This window comes from Oncorhynchus clarkii, chromosome 20, assembly GCF_045791955.1.
Source record: "Oncorhynchus clarkii lewisi isolate Uvic-CL-2024 chromosome 20, UVic_Ocla_1.0, whole genome shotgun sequence".
Taxonomy (NCBI): domain Eukaryota; kingdom Metazoa; phylum Chordata; class Actinopteri; order Salmoniformes; family Salmonidae; genus Oncorhynchus; species Oncorhynchus clarkii.
In genome coordinates, this window is record NC_092166.1 from 31,481,049 (window position 1) to 31,499,774 (window position 18,726).

Genomic DNA, 18,726 nt, shown 5'->3' on the forward strand with positions numbered 1-18,726 from the left:
CCTCCAAAACACGAACCTGCCAAGCCGCACTTCTTCTTGACACACTGCTCGCTTAAACCGGAAGTTAACCGCACCAATGAGTCGGAGGAAACACCATCCAGCTGGCAACCACAGTCAGCTTGCAGGCGCCCAGCCCGCAACAGGGAGTCGCTAGAGTGCGATGGGACAAGGACATCCCGGCCAGCCAAATCCTCCCCTAACCTGGAATACACTGGGCCAATTATGCGGCGCCTCATGAGTCTCCTGGTCGCAGCCGTCTTCGACACAGCCCGGGATCAAACCCAGGTCTGTAGTGACGCCTCAAGCACTGCGATGCAGTGCCTTAGACCGCTGTGCCACCCGGTAGGCCCCTACATTCAAAACTTTAAATAGTTTGAGTGTTGCAGTGCTAAATTTGTGGTCTGAATTTGATAAATTCGTTAAAAATTCCGTCATGACCACAAGCTGTATTTTTTTTATTTTTTACTATAGATACCCCAATAACCCAAACAGAATTAACAGGTTTTGGTTGTCTTAAATGGCTGATTCAAGAATTATACATTTTTCATAGATTTTTTTGTTCTGAATCTATTTTAATATGTCTATATAATTGTTCAAAGTGAGTTTTCAATTAGTCACCATTTTGGATAGCACATTTTTCCTCTGTGTGGTTTGTTTAGGCAGTTCTAACTTTCCTTAAAGTTGTTTGAATTAACGGATTCCTCAATTTCATTGGTTGATGTCTGATGTGTTGTTCTTTTTTTGTTCTGGAGTCTATTCTTTCAGGGTTGCCCAATACTGAAGGCGCAGATTCTGGTTCTCTGTTTTTGGCTGGATAGTCCTAAGTTTTTCTGTTATAGATTTGCAAATCATAATCAAACTCTTATTTATTTTTGGGATTGTTTTTATGTGTCTTTTTAAAAATTGGATAAGGATGCCAATTTGTCACAATGTTGTTAATGTTTGTACACCCAAATTTACATCTTCCTTATTGTGATGAAATGTGGGGGCCATAAAGTTGTCTAGGAAGGGTTTCATTTAGGATTTCTTGCTTTCTGGTAGTTTTCCATGCTATTCTTAGGCCATCTACAGTGCATTCGGAAAGTATTCAGACCTCTTGACTTTTTCCACAGTTACGTTACAGCCTTATTCTAAAATGGATAGGTTTTTCTCTCTCTCAATCTACACACAATACCCCATGACGAAGCAAAGACAGGTTTTTAGAAATGTTTAAAATATATATATATATATATAAAAAAATGAAATATCACATTTACATAAGTATTCAGACCCAAAGGTGATGACTAAATTGGGAGTTTTCTAATCTGACTTCTCTATGTGACCATGTATGGAAATTGTCTTTCTGGGCCGAGATTCAGTTAAACTGCAGTACAGAAGCAAAACTGTAGGATCAGTACAAAACCGTGCTTCTAAACCGGAACCCTGTCCCATTCGCTACGAACTGGCCAGTCAGGTTTGAGAATGGTGTGTGCGCCTGTTCACGAGCTTCTTGTTTTAGTGTCGCATGCCGACTCGCAAGTCCTTTCAACATATCCGAAAAATTGAATGAACAATTCAGGTGGTTTATAGATCAATTACACAGCGACAAGCACACGATCGTGAATAAACCGGATATTTTTTTACGCCTTAAGAACTATAAAAGGAAACCAACTAGCTCACGAATTAGCAATAAAAAGGTAAGTGTCAAATAGACAACCACAACGTTGGCAATGATGCAATGATATAATTTCAGTAGTAAGCTATAGTAATATTGAATAAACTGTCCTAAATGACTAATTATTCAAAGTTTGTCATTGCCATTCTTCTTTTACTACATATTTCATGCTGCATCTGACTTTTGTTACACATTGTAATATTACACTTAAACAGTCAACAATGTCATCACCATCAGCTATATTTCTGTCCACAGATGTGTATAGTCCTGAATGAAATGCAGTGTCTAAAGTTTAAACTATATGAATGATGCTTCTGGTAGAAATTAGCTTTCCAAAGATAAACTACAGAACATCCAAGACTGGTAGTCTCGTAGGTACAGTAGCGACACTGAATAGGGAAGTTTTAATCATGCAGATCAGGGCGCTTTAAAATTGCTCCCGTCTCTGATATTTGGACTCAAATCTGAGTGCAACGCATTCCATGGCTTTGGATCAGGTCAGAATCCACAGACTAATGTGATGATTCTATCCTCCATGTTATGTGAACCCTATTGCCCATCATCCATTGAAGACTGAATTGCTTTTTGGCATTATTGAATGCGAATTCTGATCTATGCATTTGTACCATAGTATTTCCACAGTATCAAGCGACCCACATCTATGTTGCTTAGCAACTGAGTACTCTACTTATGCGTGTCAGCATTTCAAAGAAATGGTTAAAACACGACTCTGGCTTCTCTATTCAACACTCCGTATATCAGATGCTCTGTAGTTTAAGGTTTCAGAAACAACTGACCATATCCAGGTAACCTCTTGACACGTCCTATTACAACGAACACACGTTTCAAGTAAGTAGTGAATGTGTTCACTTTATGACAGACCTCGTGTTTCTTCACAAACCTCTTTTGGCTTCAGTTGTATTTTTGCTTATCCATATCTCCATCTCACCGTTCTTTTTTCCTCTAGCTGGAATGGAGAACAAAACAAATGGATCAGTGGAAGCTAAACTGTAAGTCTAGAGTCTAGGGGTTTTAATTGTGAGGCTGTAGATAAGGGATACGATTGCGCCGTCTTCCTGCCTTGTCCTTATACCCATTTTCCTGTTCTGTCTTTTTCTAGTGTGGCGGAGAATGGCCAGCTGCCGGACCCTGCAGACTGGGCATTCACTGATGTCGTCAACTATTTCAAAGCTGCAGGATTTGATGAGCAGGCTACTGCTTTCCAGGACCAGGTAAAGATAGTAATTTACTAACCTTGCAAGTTGCTCTTTCTGGTGGGCAAGAGCTTCCCAATCCCTTCCATTTGTTATTCTTGTAGGAAATCGATGGCAAGTCTCTGCTCCTGATGACACGGAATGATGTCCTGACTGGTCTTTCAATCAAACTGGGGCCAGCACTGAAGATCTACGAGTACCATGTGAAACCACTTCAAACTCAGCACCTGAAGAGTAATGCTAATGCACCACTGCATGCTCCTCAACGTGTAACAAGATAATCACGAGGCAGGACGGACAGACCAGTCCGAAGAGATTTATAGACCCAAGAGGACAGTGGAAGACGAAGGGGCTTAGAAAACTCTCGCGTGGTTGCATCTTGCATCCTTCTGAAAATATTATTTTACTTAAACTTAACAGATGCCAAATGATTTGAGCCGTTACCACTCAGTTAACTACCAACAAATGTATCAGTTTATGAAACCAAACAAGGATTTTAATTCTTTGAGGTCTTGGACATCATAAGATCATTTTACAGGTCTTAAAAAGTACAGGTCGATTTTTTCTTCTTCGAAGAGTTAGTCTCAAAGCAAATCAAGCAGATTCAACTGAATGGGTTATTTAATAGTGGACGATCCTTTTCAGATGGATGCAAACGGTGCACTAGATGTCTGACTTTGTAAAGCGCTATCTTCTACCATCGATGAGTATATATATATATATATATATATATATATATATATATATATATATATATATATATATATATATATATATATATCAAACTATGGAACAGTTTGATGCCAGCTAAGACTGGATGGTAATTAGTTTGAACCATACTTACTGATCCACCATTACAGCCATTTTTCGTTTCCTAATAAGCCACTATTTAACTTAATCAAAGATGCATCTATGAACATTATGCATGTTAATTGTAAATTTAAGCACAGGGATATAGGTTGAATGCGTTCTTTGATTTCCTTATTCTTAAATATATGGCATTTTACTTTCGTGTTTGATATGGATGCTTTTATCACGCATAACAGTGACATGCTGCTGCCTTTTGTGTTGTAAAGTTGCCCTGTTCACATTTTGCTGTTAGAAACTACTTGCATCTTAAGTAAAGATTTGAGATGTAACACTGTCAGTCTTACCCAAGAACAATTAGCAAAACACAGTCATGTAGAGAAAGAAGAATGTTAATTTCTAAATACAAAAATTCAAGAACAATGAATAAAATAGAATAGAAAAGGCACAATCATTTACTTGAAAACCACACAGTGCCGTGAAAAATAAACCCTTCTCATCATATCCTCGGTTGGCTGAGAATAGATGGCAAGTCTTCCTGACATGTTCTACACTTCATAAGATTATGTGGCAGTGGTTTGCCGTTGGCAATGAGGAGCAGTGTTGAGGTCAACTTTTTCCCTGTAGCATCAAAACGAAGGCCTGCGAGACAGGAAAACACAGAGGTACAATGTGATACTCTTGCACATTAAAGAAACAGGTATTTATCTGTAACGCAATCAAAGACTAGCATGGAGTAGATAACCTGTTTCACTTTACTGATTTAGTGCAGCTTACAGGCCAATCAAGGCAAGAATCTCAATTGCATACTCCTTCTCAAAACCCATTGGCTGAGAAAGCAAGGAGGTCCCTAACCTCGCTAACCAGACTCCTTGCTCCAGCCAAACACTACGCCCACAGACATTAGTTTCTTCTCCGCAATGTGTCTGGATCTGAGTAGCTCCCTGACCCTTCACCAAATCCAAACATTCAGGGCTGTCCAATTGGTCCAGAAACCAATGGGTTGGGCCAGAGCCAGAACACACGTGGGTAAAGCGGTAGTTTGAAAATTCATAATAGTCTTTGATAGAGATAATCCAATCACTGATGACTTTTGCACAATTCCCTTTGTCACCACAAATGACGGCAGTCTCTGATTAAAGTATGTAGCAAAAGACAGAGCGGCAGAATAATTGTGTAAGTAGTCAGGCTACCTCCAACCATCTTCTTCAATGGGTTTTGAGAAGGTGAGGACGCGAGGAGTATGCAATTGAGATTCTCCAAAGGACTACATACACCAAAAAAGAAAGACTCACCAAAGAATGCTGTGGTCTGTCCTGTGTGTCTTCCTCACAAGAAGGAGCACACCTTCTGTGGTCTGAAGGGGTTTGTACTGGAGGATACCCCAGTGAGCAAGGGATCCTGGAGGGCATTTTGCATGCAGAACTGCTGAAGGTCTGCAGCTGCTTGGGACACCTGAAAAGACAAAGGAATATAGCTGTGAAAGGGAAGCTTTACCTGTTGCACTCCTAACTAGCTAGACTCCTGCAAGTCTGTAAATATCCTCCTTAAAAATGGGTGTTGTCAATAATATGGTGTGAACACAGATGCTTGAATTAACGTTAGGCTTTTCCTGCTGTTCAATGACTGTTGGGAATAATTATCCAGGGGCGTTTGTGATTGTGTTTTCATGGCTAGATCTCCATTTGTGTGCCTAGATTCCACGCCCTTAGCGCTAGCTAGCTAACGTTACCGATGTTCGCACGCTCGGACTAGTTTCGTGGGCATGTTTACCAAATAGATTTACGTGTGAAATAGATTCTTACCTTCACTCTGTTTATGCTCGCTTCAAAACGCAGCTGCTGGACAATTTTCTTCATCGCAACGAGGTTTGATGAGCCAGACATCTTTACTATTTCCTAGAAATGAAGCGGTGGGCTGTTAGCTCGACGGACGCGTAGACAAAGCACTGATGATCACACATCCGATTGTGACTTGCGCAGTCGCAGCGTTGCACAGTCTGCGCCCACACCTCCTGGTATAAACCGCTATGGGGCGCCAAGCACAAAAAGTTGAATTGATAGATAAAAATAAAAAAACGTTTATTGCAATTTCAAAGCCGCATATGTTAGCGCTTCATTTTAAACATTTAGAATAAAGTTCTCACTAAACTATTCATGATATATCTGGAGTGAAAACAATGTGTAAACATTCTCATGGCTAGTCAGTAGCCTATTGATAGCTTTTCCCAAATTGGATAACATTTGTAGTGATACAGAACCCCAAATTAAGGTTTGGCTGCCACTTGGCGAAAGCTTAGAGACTTGGATATGCTTTGCTTAGTAAAAATGTATATAGAAGAGAAAGAAAAAACATTGGCATATCCAATAAAGTGCTCTCTGAATGAATCAAGTTTTGGTGAACGACAATGTGCTACTGTTCAGTATTAGTCCGTGATCACGCAACATGAGTTGCACAAAAATAGGTCTCCGTGGCATCCTGAGGCAGTGGTGGCATTGAAACATGGGTCATGTTCATTAGGGCACGCAACAGAAAATGTTTTGCAACAGAAATTTTAAAAATGAGTGCATCTTATTGGACAAATCTAGGTATTCTTTCCCTGTTTGTCCATTGTCTTCTGTTTGGTGTCTAATGAACACTGCCGTGGATTGTCATCCGAGTTGTCTGTTGAGTCCACAGTAACACAATGGTACTAGTGTGTCTTCAGTTGAGGCTGTTTTCCTCTGACCCTAAAGAGAAGATACTGCAGCAGTCTCCACCTCCGTGTCTGTGCTTTGACCTGACCGGAGTATCTTCTCTACTGTGGATGGTGTTGGACTCCTGCCAGCTCCCTTGTGTTGAACTGCCTACAGAAGAGGAGCTTAGATAGATAGAAAACAAACAAGAGTTAACCACAGTTTGTTTGAGAGAACTTAAGTTAGTGATAATCAATGACACCGATTTGATACTACTATCTAAATGTAGGAATGAAACATTTTAAAAAGGAGAGTGAGCTGGCATAGAGCAAAGTAACTAGTAAAAATGGTACCTCCTGTCTGGTATGAGGCATAATGTACGGTAGAGATCAGCTGTGGAGGGCATGCCAGCAGCAGAGGCAGCTTTAGGCGTTGAGTAGTACGTCCGGGATTTGGTCAGCATGGCAGAGGTGGAGGGGATCCTCATCTCTGGTTCACTACCTAGAGGGGAACAGGGACTTGTGACCAAACACAATATGATTTACAAAAGATCATTGGCGTGTTTTTTGTTGTTGTGGTGATGGGCAGCATACTGTATGATGCAGCATCTTCCAATACAATATTTTCCACACAAATTTCCCAACAAAATCTGCTGTATACATTTTCCATTACGAATCCAATACGAATCGCTGCTGTGGTAATCATCACGACTTACTAACTGACAAGGCACGAGGATTTTCTGACGTTGAATGTCTTTTGCGGTCCACGAACGAAGTCATGTTCAAGAATTGATTCTTGAGCCACAAGGCGCGGTCTTCCTCAAAAGCCTTTTTCTGTGAAAACACAAAAGGAAAAAAATAAATAAGGGGTAATACAGTTACAGTGGCAAGAAAAAGTATGCGAACCCTTCAGAATTACCTGGATTTCTGCATAAATTGGTAATAAAATGTGATCTTATCTTCATCTAAGTCACAACAATAGACAAACAGTCTGCTTAAACTAATAACACAATTATACATTTTCATGTCTTTGAGCGCACAGATTCACAGTGTAGTGTGGAAAAAGTATGTGAACCCTTGGATTTAATAACTGGTTGACCCTCCTTTGGCAGCAATAAACTCAACCAAACGTTTTCTGTAGTTGCGGATCAGACCTGCACAACAGTCAGGAAGGAATTTTGGAGCAGTCATCTTTACAAAACTGTTTCAGTTCAGCAATAATTTTAGGATGTTTGGTGCGAACCGCTCTCTTGAGGTCATGACACAGCATTTTAAAATTGGGTTGAGGTCAGGACTCTGACTGGGCCTCTCCATAAGGCGTATTTTCTTCTGTTGAAGCCATTCTGTTGTTGATTTACTTCTGCGTTTAAGGTCGTTATCCTGTTGCATCACCCAACTTCTGATGAGCTTCAATTGGCGGACAGAGCCTTACATTCTCCTGCAAAATGTCTTGATAAACTTAGGAATTCATTTCTGTCGAAGATAGCAAGCTGTCCAGGCCCTGAGGCAGCAAAACAGCCCCAAACCATGATGCTCCATACACCATACTTTACAGTTGGGATGAGGTTTTGATGTTGGTGTGCTGTGCCTTTTTTTCCCCCACACATAGTGTTGTGTGTTACTTCCAAACAACTCAACTTTAGTTTAATCTGTCCACAGAATATTTTGCCAGAAGCACTGTGGAACATCCAGGTGCTCTTTTGCAAACTTCAGATGTGCAGCAATGGTTTTTTTTGGACAGCAGTGGCTTCTTCCTTGGTGTCCTCCCATGAACACCATTCTTGTTTAGTGTTTTACGTATTGTAGACTCGTCAGAGATGTTAGCATGTTCCAGAGATTTCGGTAAATCTTTAGCTGACACTCTAGGAGTCTTCTTAACCTCATTGAGCATTCTGCATTGTGCTCTTGCAGTCATCTTTGCAGGACGGACACTCCTAGGGAGTAGAAACAGTCCTGAATTTTCTCCATTTATAGACAATTTATTACCATGGACTGATGAACATCAAGGCTTTTAGAGATACTTTTGTAACCCTTTCCAGCATTATGCAAGTCAACAATTCTTAATCTTAGGTCATTTGAGCTCTCTTTTGTTCAAGGCATGGTTCACATCAGGCAATGCTTCTTGTGAATAGCAAACAGTGTTTATAGGGCAGGGCAGCTCTAACCGACATCTCCAATCTCATTGATTGGACTCCAGGTTAGCGGATTCCTGACTCCAATTAGCTTTTGGAAAAGTCATTACATACGTTTTCCAACCTACACTGTAAATGTTTAAATTATGTATTCAATATAAACAAGAAAAATAATGTGTGTTATTAGTTTAAGCACACTGTCTATTGTTGTGACTAAGATCAGAAGTTATGACTAATTTATGCAGAAATCCAGGTAATTCCAAAGGGTTCACATACTGCAAGTGACAACTTGACAAAACATAGCATTTCCAACTCGAGAACTTGGCAAAAACAAAAACGGATACCTCGTGGCCGAGGCGAATGGCAGCGTCAGTAAAGTTATGTCTCTCCCTCTCAAAGTTCCTCCTCTGCTCGTCAAAGAGCCTCCACTCCTCTTTGAGACGCTCCTTCTCCTCCAGAGTGTAGCAGTCATTCAGCAGAGCAGCAGTCTCATCATCATAGCAGGGAGAGTTGAGCTGCTGCTACAGACACACACGGAAAAGGTAATAATACTTGACTGAGAAACTCCTGGAAGGGTCAAATTCAAGGCAATAACAAGAGATGTACAGTAGATCAAATTTTATTTGTCACATGCGCCAAACACAACTGTTGTAGACTTTACCATAATACAAATAAAATAGTAACACAAGCTATATACAGACATGGGTTGGTTAACACTGGCCCTGTCCAAAGGTACCCATTGAGTATAAGCACTATAGCACTATATGATCAATGTGCAGAGGAACAATGTATTTGAGGTAGATATGAACTTGAAGGCAGATACTTGTAGCTCGGTTTGAAAAAGAGAATCGTGTGTTGCGTTGTGAGTCTAACTAACCTGTAGGAGTTGCTGCTGGGTCTGGATGAAGTCTTTACACTGCTGGACCTCCAGTCTCATCCTCTCCATCTCCTCCTCGTGGATCTGTCTGGGGACCAGCTCTTTACCAGCACACTGCTGGCTCTGCTGTACCAGGGAGGCTGGGAAATGGATGGATGACACATTATGATCAATGGTGGAGAAGAAAGCTCCCTGTGACATATAGAATGTATTGGCAGCAGAGTTGTTTACATTTTTATTTTACCTTTATTTAACTAGGCAAGTCAGTTAACAACAAATTCTTAATTACAATGACGGCCTACCCCGGACGACACTAGGCCAATTGGACGCCGCCCTACGGGACTCCCAATCACGGCCAGTTGTTATACAGCCTGGATTCGAACCAGGGTGTCTGTAGTGACGCCTCTAGCACTGAGATGCAGTGCCTTAAACCGCTGTGCCACTCGAGAGCCAAAAATGCAGTAGTACTGGTCGTGATTTTATGGCAGTGAACCAAAAGTGGATTCTTTCATTCGCCTTCATGTAACACCCGTTAATGACCAGAGAAAGCCAGTGATGACTACTAGGTGAGTTACAGATTGTCTACTTCCATGATCTTTTATATATATATATATATATATATATATATGAGAGATGCGTTTATACCCTGGCTGTCCAGTCTCTCCATGTGGCTCTTCAGTCTCCTCCACTGCTGTCGGATGCTATTGGTCAGCTGCTCCCGGGCGTGCTCACAGGACTGGTCCCTAGCATGATCACATGACTGATCCAGGGTCTCCTTACTACAGTCACCAACCTCCTCTCTGTCCGAGCTGGCCTGAAAGCATAACAATAGGCACGATCACTCCTCTACTCTCCACAATGTTTATAGGGAAATGTCACTTCCATACCATGTAGAACACTGAGATTTTGTGAGTGGCTCTGCATAGACAGACGCGATTTATGATTAAGATTTGCAGGAGCATTTTTAAAAACAAGTGATCTAATCTATTTATTACCACGTAAAAATAACTAAGTAAACTATTGCTACGGTGTCTCAGATAGGACAATCCATCAATTCACCCGTTCCAGGCTGTCTTCCCCACGGTCTCCTCTGGAGTTGGAGAAGGATTTCCTAGGACTAAGAATGGACACCATCTCCCACTTCATCTGCTGCAGCACCTTCTTTAGCTCAACGTTCTCCAGCATCAGAGCCCTCTGACGACCCTCGTAGTCACTCAGCAGGGACTTGTACATCTCCCCCTCATGTCTACAATCATGGCAAATAAATACGTACTCATCAAAGTGGGATCTCCAAAGCTATGTAGGATTTGTTGCATCAAGAGTTGATGTAAGCACACAAAACAGACATGGTTCAGTCAGATGAGTATTGCTACCTGGCCTCCACCTTTCCAGTCTTCCATTGGCTTCTCTTCCCATCAGCCCGTCCCAAGTAGTTCAATACATCAATCGCTAGTAGAGATAAAGGGAGGAAAATGGGAATGAGGGACTTGCTATATAGGCCTACATCATTTTCAGTGTTCTCAGACTTATTGAAAAAAAAAAAAAAAAAAAAAAAGAAGAAAGACACTAGGTTGCAAACATATTCACATTACCAACAACCTTTGGAATAAGGAGGAAACAATTGTTTTGAGATGCCCATACCTAGTTTCTTATCCCTCTTGTCCACCAGTAGCTGGTTGAGGCGTTCTTTGAGCTTGGTGCTCTCCCGCTCCTTCCTCTTGGCATCATGGCTGTACTGAGAGGCTCTGCTGGCGATGATGCTCTGGAGCTTCTGCACCTAGGGTGTGTTCAGTAGGGAGAAAACGTTTTGAAACAGAGATGTACTACCTGAACTTATCCAATAAGAACACAGTTTTGTTTTTTGCTTACAAAATGTTTTCCTATGGTGTGCACTACTGAGCAAGATGCTGGTTAAGGCTCACACACTCAAAACTACATTTCCAATTGATGCTTGCAGCGACATAAGAGCACATCACTCAATGATTAACAATTTTATGACAAGTCTTTACCTCATCTTTTTCTGTTTTCAGGCAGTTCTGCAGAGTCTTGTTTTTGAGTTGCAGCTGCCTCTCTGTCTCAAGCAGTCCTGACTTCTCTCTTTTGTAGAGCTCCAGCTGATCCTTTGGGCAATTACATACATTTTTTTATTTTTTCCCCCCTTTTCTCTCTAATTTGATGGTATCCAATTGGTAGTTACAGTCTTGTCCCATCGCGGCAGCTCCAGTACGGACTCAGGAGAGGCGAAGGTCGAGAGCCGTGTGTCCTCCGAAACACAACCCAGCCAAGCAGCACTGCTTCTTGACACACTGCTCGCTTAACCCGGAAGCCAGCCGCACCAATGTATCGGAGGAAACACCGTACACCTGGCGACTGTGTCAGCCCGTATTGCGCCCGGCCCGCCACAGGAGTTGCTAGTTCGAGATGGGACAAGATCATCCCTGCTGGCCAAACCACCCCTAACCCGGACGACGCTGAGCCAATTGTGCGCCGCTCCATGGGTCTCCCGGTCGCGGCCAGCTGCGACAGAGCCTGGACACAGCTAGCACTACGATGCAGTGCCACTGCACCACTCGGGAGGCTGGGCAATTACATACTTGCTGTGCATGTTATATCAACACAATTTTGCATACTCAATGTGCTCACCTTGACGACAATATCATAACAATAACATGTTTTATTCGAAGCAGTAAGACCTTTCAGGACACCATCAAACCTTAACTTAGCTCCCCAAGCTAGTATTTACTGACAATTTGCACCCTGCCTGGAAAACGATCTACGGGAAAGCCTGCCTGACTGACCTTGAGTCTAGAGTTGGTCATCTGCAGGTGTTCCAGGGCACTGGAGCTCTTCAGCTGCTCTGTCTCCTGCTCCTGCAGGCTGCGCTGGCTGCGGCAGTGCATCTGGAGCAGCTCATACATCATGTTCAGGGCTGGCACCGTGTTCAGCCCCCAGCTTCCCTCTGGTGAGCTGGCCTCAATACAGGCAGAGGAGAAACCCAGAGAGTCCATCTCCTGTACAAGCCCCAAAAGAGGGCAGAAAAATGGGTTAGCAGCATACAGTGAAAATTAAACTAGATCAATTAATAATCATTGAGCAACATCAGATACACAAACCTAAAAAAAACATTCAGGCTGTAAAATAAGCACCTACACAAAGTCAGTATTAGATTATTCCAAATGTAAACTAAATAATAGTAATTTCAGTACCTGATTGATGTATGCGGTACACTGGGGAACATTCTCCTCAGTGCAGAAGGCACTTAACACATTGTAGGAGCTCTTGGACAGTGTCATGGTGGAGGACTGCATTGTAGGAAGGTTGTTATGATGCCTCGAGGGGGACATCATCATTCTTGATATGCTGGAGATCTCATGGTTTTCTAAACACAGCAGGGAAACAGAGAGAACAACCAATTGATACATCACAAGTTCACAGGCAGCTGACTATGAGGCTTAAAAAAAACAATTGTGCCCAAAAATAGGGCAAAATCCCACACCATCCAACAAAAATCCATATAAAAACAAGCAATTGTCTATTTTGTCCCCGGGTCCCCATTTGAATTAAATTACCTATTGATGGCTCTATGGTTAGTGTCGTCCACCAGTCTCCCATGTCAACAAAGCGTCATCCGCTTTGGGAGGTCATCCGCGAGATGACAGACCTGACCGACCGGAGGCTGCACTCACTGGAACAGAATCCTGAAATAGAGCGTCAAGCAGCAAGCCAATGACATAAGACTCCAAGGCAGCATAATCTGGGTCGATTCTTCACCCACGCCATGCGGGATTAAACGTAATCTGGGTGTTATGCCAGCATGGGACCGGGTTGGGGGTGGGTAGGGCTTTCAGGCCTTGGCTGTTACACTGGACTGTAGTAGAGTGATACTTTGAGCTTGTGTAGAGGGTTTTGCATGTTAACTTTAACTAGGCTAATGACTGTATGCCAGGGGAAGGCTTTTAGACACCCACACAGAAAGGCCACTGACTGTGGTGTGTGCAAGGTTTAATTAACAATGCCAGTGGCACTGAATTCAAAATGCTTAGTTTGAGAAAAATGGCTTCAACAAGAGGCAACGGCACACTCATTATTCAAGAGGGCCTCTTCAGTACTTAATTGTTCTCTATGACTATATATAATAACATCGACCTATACGCTGACTCGGTGAGTGAATTCCTAAGGAAGTGCATTGGAGATGTTGTACCCACTGTGACGATTAAAACCTACCCTAACCAGAAACCATGGATGGATGGCGGCATTCGCGCAAAACTGAACTGCCGCATTTAACCATGGAAAGGGGTCAGGGAATATGGCTGAACATAAACAGTGTAGTTATTCCCTCCGCAAGGCAAACAAACAAGCGAAATGCTGGTACAGGGACAAAGTGGAGTCGCAATTCAACGGCTCAGACACGAGACGTATGTGGCAGGGTCAACGGGAAATCACGGACTACAAAAAGAAAACTAGCCATACCACGGACACCAACGTCACGCTTTCAGCCAAACTAAACACCTTCTTTGCCCGCTTTGAGGATAATACAGTGCCACCGTTGCGGCCTGCTAACAAGAACTGCGCCCCCCCTCCTCGGCCGGCGTGAGTAAAACATTTAAACGTGTTAACCCTCGCAAGGCTGCTGGCCCAGACGGCATCCCTAGCCACGTCCTCAGAGCATGCGCAGACCAGCTGGCTGGTGTGTTTACAGACATATTCAATCACTCCCTATCCCAGTCCGCTGTCCACACATGCTTCAAAATGGCTACCATTGTTCCTGTACCCAAGAAGGCAAAGATAACTGAACTAAATGACTACCGCCCCATAGCACTCACTTCTGTCATCATGAAGTGCTTTGAGAGACTAGTCAAGGATCATATCACCTCCACCTTACCAGCTACACAAGATCCACTTCACATACAGCCCAAAATATCAGCCCTCCATGACACCCGATGTCACAGGAAGGCAGAAAAGATCAAAGACAACAACCACCCGAGCTACTGCCTGTTCACACCGCTACTGTCCAGGAGGCGAGGTCAGTACAGGTGCATCAAAGCTGGGACTGAGAGACTGAAGAACAGCTCACTCTCTCAAGGCCATCAGACTGCTAAACAGCAATCACTAACTTAGAGGCTGCTGCCTACATGGATAACCAATCACTGGCAACTTTACCAAATGGATCTCTAGTCACTTTAAACAATGACAATTTAATAATGTTTACATATCTTACATTACTCAATCATATGTATATAATGTATTTTATACCATCTTGCACCTTGTCTATGCCACTCAGCCATATATACACTCAGCAAAAAAAGAAACGTCCCTTTTTCAGGACCCTGTCTTTCAAAGATAATTCGTAAAAATCCAAATAACTTCACAAATCTTCATTGTAAAGGGTTTAAACACTGTTTCCCATGCTTGTTCAATGAATCATAAACAAGCAATGAACATGCACCTATGGAATGGTCATTAAGACACTAACAGCTTACAGACGGTAGGCAATTACACCAGGAACGTACAATCCCTCCATCAGTGCTTAGACTGTCCGCAATAGGCTGAGAGAGACTGGACCAAGGGCTTGTAGGCCTGTTGTAAGGCAGATCCTCACAAGACATCACTGGCAACAACATCACCTATGGGCACAAACCCACTGTTGCTGGACCAGACAGGACTGGCAAAAAGTGCTCTTCACTGACGAGTCGCGGTTTTGTCTCACCAGGGGTGATGGTCGGATTTGCGTTTATCGTCGCAGGAATGAGCGTTACGCCGAGGCCTGTACTCTGGAGCGGGATCGATTTGGAGGTGGAGAGTCCATCATTGTCTGGGGCGGTGTGTCACAGCATCATCGGACTGAGCTTGTTGCATTGCAGGCAATCTCAATGCTGTGCGTTACAGGGAAGACATCCTCCTCCCTCATGTGGTACCCTTCCTGCAGGCTCATCCTGACATGACCCTCCAGCATGACAATTCCCCCCAGAAATGTCCGGGAACTTGCAGGTGCCTTGGTGGAAGAGTGGGGTAACATCTCACAGCAAGAACTGGCAAATCTGGGGCTGTCCATGAGGAGGCGATGATCTGCAGTACTTAATGCAGCTGCTGGCCACACCAGATACTGACTGTTACTTTTGATTTTGACCCCCCTCCCCCTTTGTTCAGGGACACATTATTCCATTTCTGTTAGTCACATGTCTGTGGAACTTGTTCAGTTTATGTCTCAGTTGTTGAATCTTATGTTCATACAAATATTTACACATGTTAAATTAGCTGAAAATAAACAATTGACAGTGAGGATGTTTTTTTTAATGTACATATTCTCATTCACTCCTTTTAGATATTACTGCACTGTCGGAACCAGAAGCACAAGCATTACGCTACACTCGTATTAACATCTGCTAACCATGTGTATGTGACAAATAAAATGTGATTTATAATATGATCCTTAAGATTTTCCTGGTGAAACAAGCTCAACCACATTCTACACTCACCACTCCCCTTTAAATAGTTAACAGTACAGTTATCAACAAACTCTGTTTAAACATACATTGTGCATTTTAGACTTAAGTATAATAGACCTGACTGTCTCAATTACCTCGGGCAACACCAGAGTAGAAAGTTAGTCGAGCCACAGAGGCAGTAGCTATGTCAGAAAACACCTTCTCAGGCACCCCTTATCCACTGACCCAGGCTGCAATTTATGTACACTGATACTCACTCCCGTTTAACCAAAGATACTGGTTTCCCCTTTTGTCTGTGATTTAACGTTGCCCTACGTTGCCCTGTTACCCTATCCACTGCACCTCCATCTAAATCCAAGAAGAGCAACCAACTAGCTAGCTAGCTAACATTTTAGCTAGTGTTGACATTACTATTGGGTGAATATACTGTAAACACACTTTGGCACATTTTCAAACAGTATTTAACCCGTTTTACCTAAAAAGGTTCAGACTTTTCTGTTTCCATCTATGCGGCCCGGCACTCGTGCCCCATGGCTCCGGTGGAACTGCTGTCACTTGGGGCCAAAGCCAGGACACCGGTACTTTTCAGATGGCATTTACATACCACTAGCTAACTGTGAACTTTAACACCTTCTCACAAAGCAACTGTTTTGATTATGCATAGATTATTGATTCTGCTCTTGACAAGTCCTCACGGTCAGCCCTAGCTATGGAAACACAATTTCCCTAGTGCAACATAAGGGTGTGTATGTACAAGTGTAACACTGGTGTTCCAGTTGAAAAGCAGTAGCTAAAACATTACTACTGTTCGCTTCTTCTTATCTTATTGAGTTGCTGCAAGTGAGTCAGATAAACAAACAGGAGGCTCATTTGAAAACGTAGTCAATCATGTAGTTACAAGACAAGTTAAGGTTAGCTGTCTAACGTTAACATATTAATAGTAGCTGAAAGGGTGACAAGTTATCTTGTTGAACTGGTTTACCTACAGTAACGTTAACCTAGCCAGATAAAAAGCTGCTAGCTTCGGGTAGTAACGTTAGCCAGCTAACTCTGCTTTGATGAAACGTGTATTATAGCTAACGTAACGTGTGTATAAAGTTAGCTAGCCAACGAAGCAAAGACATGGCTGGATAGTGGATACTCACCTGACTTGATTAGCCTGCCTTAGTGCCAGCACAGCCAACTCTAAGCGAATCCGAGAATGCGAGTGTACATTGATTTTCTCTGTCTAGTTCTTGACAGTGAATGCCAAGCCACTTGGATAATTCTACTCACTGTTGTACAGTTGACCCCACATTGACAAAATTAGATTTGTTTTTTTTAAGTGGACGTCTTTCTGGCTTCAAAACAAACACCACCGTCATTGGCGAATGCGTTGTCAAGCAACCAGTATTAGTCCGCTGTATTGGATCATGCGCACACCTTTAATGGACGATTTATGCAAATATGGAAGGCTGTCAAGTGCATTGTAGCGCTTTATTGAAATTTACACCCACTTTACACCCACACAAGTGGGTCGCCAGTGTTTTATGATAGTGTTGGAACTAAAAAATATAATTTCTATTGTACTCTTTAGGAATTTAGTCTGGGTATGAAGTTACTGTTGAGATTTAGAAAATTAGAATGCAGAAGGTGCACTTTTTATATTCAGTCACTGATAGTCACTCACTGAGCCCATGTCAGCTAACATGATTTAGATCACTAGGTAAAGTAATCTATCCAGATTACCGACTGGGCATACAGGGCATGTGACCAGGGGCCCTGACCTTCACCATTGATTTTTGTTTTGAACATGTATGAATTGCAGTAAATTAGCTTTAAAACTGCAGAAATTTCTCAGCACGTTATTGCAAAATGTGTAAAATGTCAGGAAATGTTTTTTAAAACCATAACATTTTATCTACACCCCATGGCAAAATGTGTAGGATTGCAGAAAATGTACTTTAACACTACAACAACAACAAAAAATCCACAGCCAAGAGAGGGAGGGGGAGGGACACCAAACCAAATCTCGCTTAGGGACGCCAAAAGGCTAGAGGCGCCTGATGAGCTCGGATGTTTTCCTGAACTTTCCAATACCATTCGGATGCATTTTTAGTGACTTACTGCTGCAAAGACAAATTGATACACCTTTCCCATAGTCAAGTCATTTGAAACATATTCAAAAAACAAATGTTAAGTGGGAAAAAATGAAAAAAGAAAGAAACTAGAACGTTCTAAGTGCATAAACCCATTTGAACTTGGCGCTGTAAGGTGTGGTATAGTCTAGCCAGCAATAATGGCACGCAAGCAAAAAAACAACACTGTCAGACATCTTAAAGTAAATTATGTTGTCACATCATAGTTCAGTGATTATAGTAATTTGTCTGATGATCATAATACATGTATTTGATGATGTGTTCTGACTCAATCTTGGTAAAATAGTATTATTCTATAATGAGCATATTCAAATAGCTACAGTTTAAAATTGAATTCAGAAGTGTTAGATATAACCTTACTGCTGAACCCAGATTGACATTTCAGAGCCACAAGTTTATACTGTATCTGAGACTGTACCCCCCTAAATAAACTGATTCACAAATGTCTCAGGATTTTGATACTTTGCACTTTAGGTATCTTTAAGGTGAGGACCTTAATGGGATATGAAAGAAGAATTCACTACAAAACAGTGCTGAGATCTGGGATGTGAGAATGTTGATAATCTTTATCTCAGAACTATGCTTTGCGTAGACAGACCTTTATAGTCCCACGGTCACGATCTCGAAATACATAATGTCTATTTGTTTGGCCCGTGACCCACCACACAGATTATATATTGGCCCACCAAGGCCAAAAGTTTGAGAACACCTGCTCTAGTGTGATTGTGTTTCCATCAGGAGTGTGACACTAAAGACTTGGGGTGAGCAGAATCAACAACCTCTG

The 18,726-nt window shown here is 42.3% G+C and overlaps 3 protein-coding genes across 6 annotated transcripts; 1 reads left to right on the forward strand and 2 right to left on the reverse strand.

Moving 5' to 3' along the window:
- The first annotated feature begins 1,654 nt into the window (after window positions 1-1,654).
- LOC139377384 (sterile alpha motif domain-containing protein 13-like) lies at window positions 1,655-3,306 on the forward strand. Of its 3 annotated transcripts, none has more exons than XM_071120411.1 (4): window positions 1,655-1,676; window positions 2,622-2,664; window positions 2,775-2,886; window positions 2,973-3,306. In XM_071120411.1, the coding sequence occupies exons 2-4, from the start codon at window positions 2,627-2,629 to the stop codon at window positions 3,147-3,149; spliced, it is 327 nt and encodes a 108-aa protein (XP_070976512.1). In that variant the 5' UTR covers window positions 1,655-1,676; window positions 2,622-2,626; the 3' UTR covers window positions 3,150-3,306. The 3 variants fall into 3 exon arrangements, with proteins under 3 accessions (XP_070976512.1, XP_070976513.1, XP_070976511.1); XM_071120412.1 differs by lacking the exon at window positions 1,655-1,676 and adding an exon at window positions 2,277-2,503; XM_071120410.1 differs by lacking the exon at window positions 1,655-1,676 and having other exon boundaries at window positions 2,277-2,664.
- A 745-nt stretch (window positions 3,307-4,051) lies between these two features.
- LOC139376200 (guanine nucleotide-binding protein G(I)/G(S)/G(O) subunit gamma-5) lies at window positions 4,052-5,630 on the reverse strand. The gene is made up of 3 exons (XM_071118492.1): window positions 5,481-5,630; window positions 4,971-5,130; window positions 4,052-4,317 (listed from the first exon to the last, which is right to left on the reverse strand). Exons 1-2 carry the CDS (start codon window positions 5,559-5,561, stop codon window positions 5,005-5,007), a joined length of 207 nt encoding a protein of 68 aa, XP_070974593.1. The 5' UTR covers window positions 5,562-5,630; the 3' UTR covers window positions 4,052-4,317; window positions 4,971-5,004.
- A 107-nt stretch (window positions 5,631-5,737) lies between these two features.
- On the reverse strand, window positions 5,738-17,222 carry LOC139376199 (afadin- and alpha-actinin-binding protein-like). Of its 2 annotated transcripts, none has more exons than XM_071118490.1 (14): window positions 16,950-17,222; window positions 12,928-13,056; window positions 12,565-12,737; window positions 12,157-12,369; window positions 11,368-11,478; window positions 11,000-11,135; window positions 10,732-10,807; window positions 10,418-10,604; window positions 10,004-10,172; window positions 9,359-9,498; window positions 8,826-9,002; window positions 7,066-7,183; window positions 6,704-6,851; window positions 5,738-6,535 (listed from the first exon to the last, which is right to left on the reverse strand). In XM_071118490.1, exons 2-14 carry the CDS (start codon window positions 12,968-12,970, stop codon window positions 6,379-6,381), a joined length of 1,848 nt encoding a protein of 615 aa, XP_070974591.1. In that variant the 5' UTR covers window positions 12,971-13,056; window positions 16,950-17,222; the 3' UTR covers window positions 5,738-6,378. The 2 variants fall into 2 exon arrangements, with proteins under 2 accessions (XP_070974591.1, XP_070974592.1); XM_071118491.1 differs by having other exon boundaries at window positions 5,742-6,535; window positions 8,826-8,999; window positions 16,950-17,169.
- Between the last annotated feature and the right edge of the window lie 1,504 nt (window positions 17,223-18,726).

What these genes read in the sequence shown, in the direction of transcription:
- LOC139377384 (XM_071120410.1), top strand. Translation starts at nt 2,528, where the DNA reads ATGACAGACCTCGTGTTTCTTCACAAACCTCTTTTGGCTTCAGTTGTA. An exon ending in GGATCAGTGGAAGCTAAACT is followed by an intron (nt 2,665 to 2,774) that starts GTAAGTCTAGAG and finishes GTCTTTTTCTAG; the next exon opens with TGTGGCGGAGAATGGCCAGC. An exon ending in CTACTGCTTTCCAGGACCAG is followed by an intron (nt 2,887 to 2,972) that starts GTAAAGATAGTA and finishes TTATTCTTGTAG; the next exon opens with GAAATCGATGGCAAGTCTCT.
- LOC139376200 (XM_071118492.1), bottom strand. Translation starts at nt 5,561, where the DNA reads ATGTCTGGCTCATCAAACCTCGTTGCGATGAAGAAAATTGTCCAGCAG. An exon ending in CGAGCATAAACAGAGTGAAG is followed by an intron (nt 5,131 to 5,480) that starts GTAAGAATCTAT and finishes TTGTCTTTTCAG; the next exon opens with GTGTCCCAAGCAGCTGCAGA.
- LOC139376199 (XM_071118490.1), bottom strand. Translation starts at nt 12,970, where the DNA reads ATGGGAGACTGGTGGACGACACTAACCATAGAGCCATCAATAG. An exon ending in GTACCGCATACATCAATCAG is followed by an intron (nt 12,370 to 12,564) that starts GTACTGAAATTA and finishes GGGCTTGTACAG; the next exon opens with GAGATGGACTCTCTGGGTTT. An exon ending in CCATTCGCCTCGGCCACGAG is followed by an intron (nt 7,184 to 8,825) that starts GTATCCGTTTTT and finishes GTGTTTTCACAG; the next exon opens with AAAAAGGCTTTTGAGGAAGA.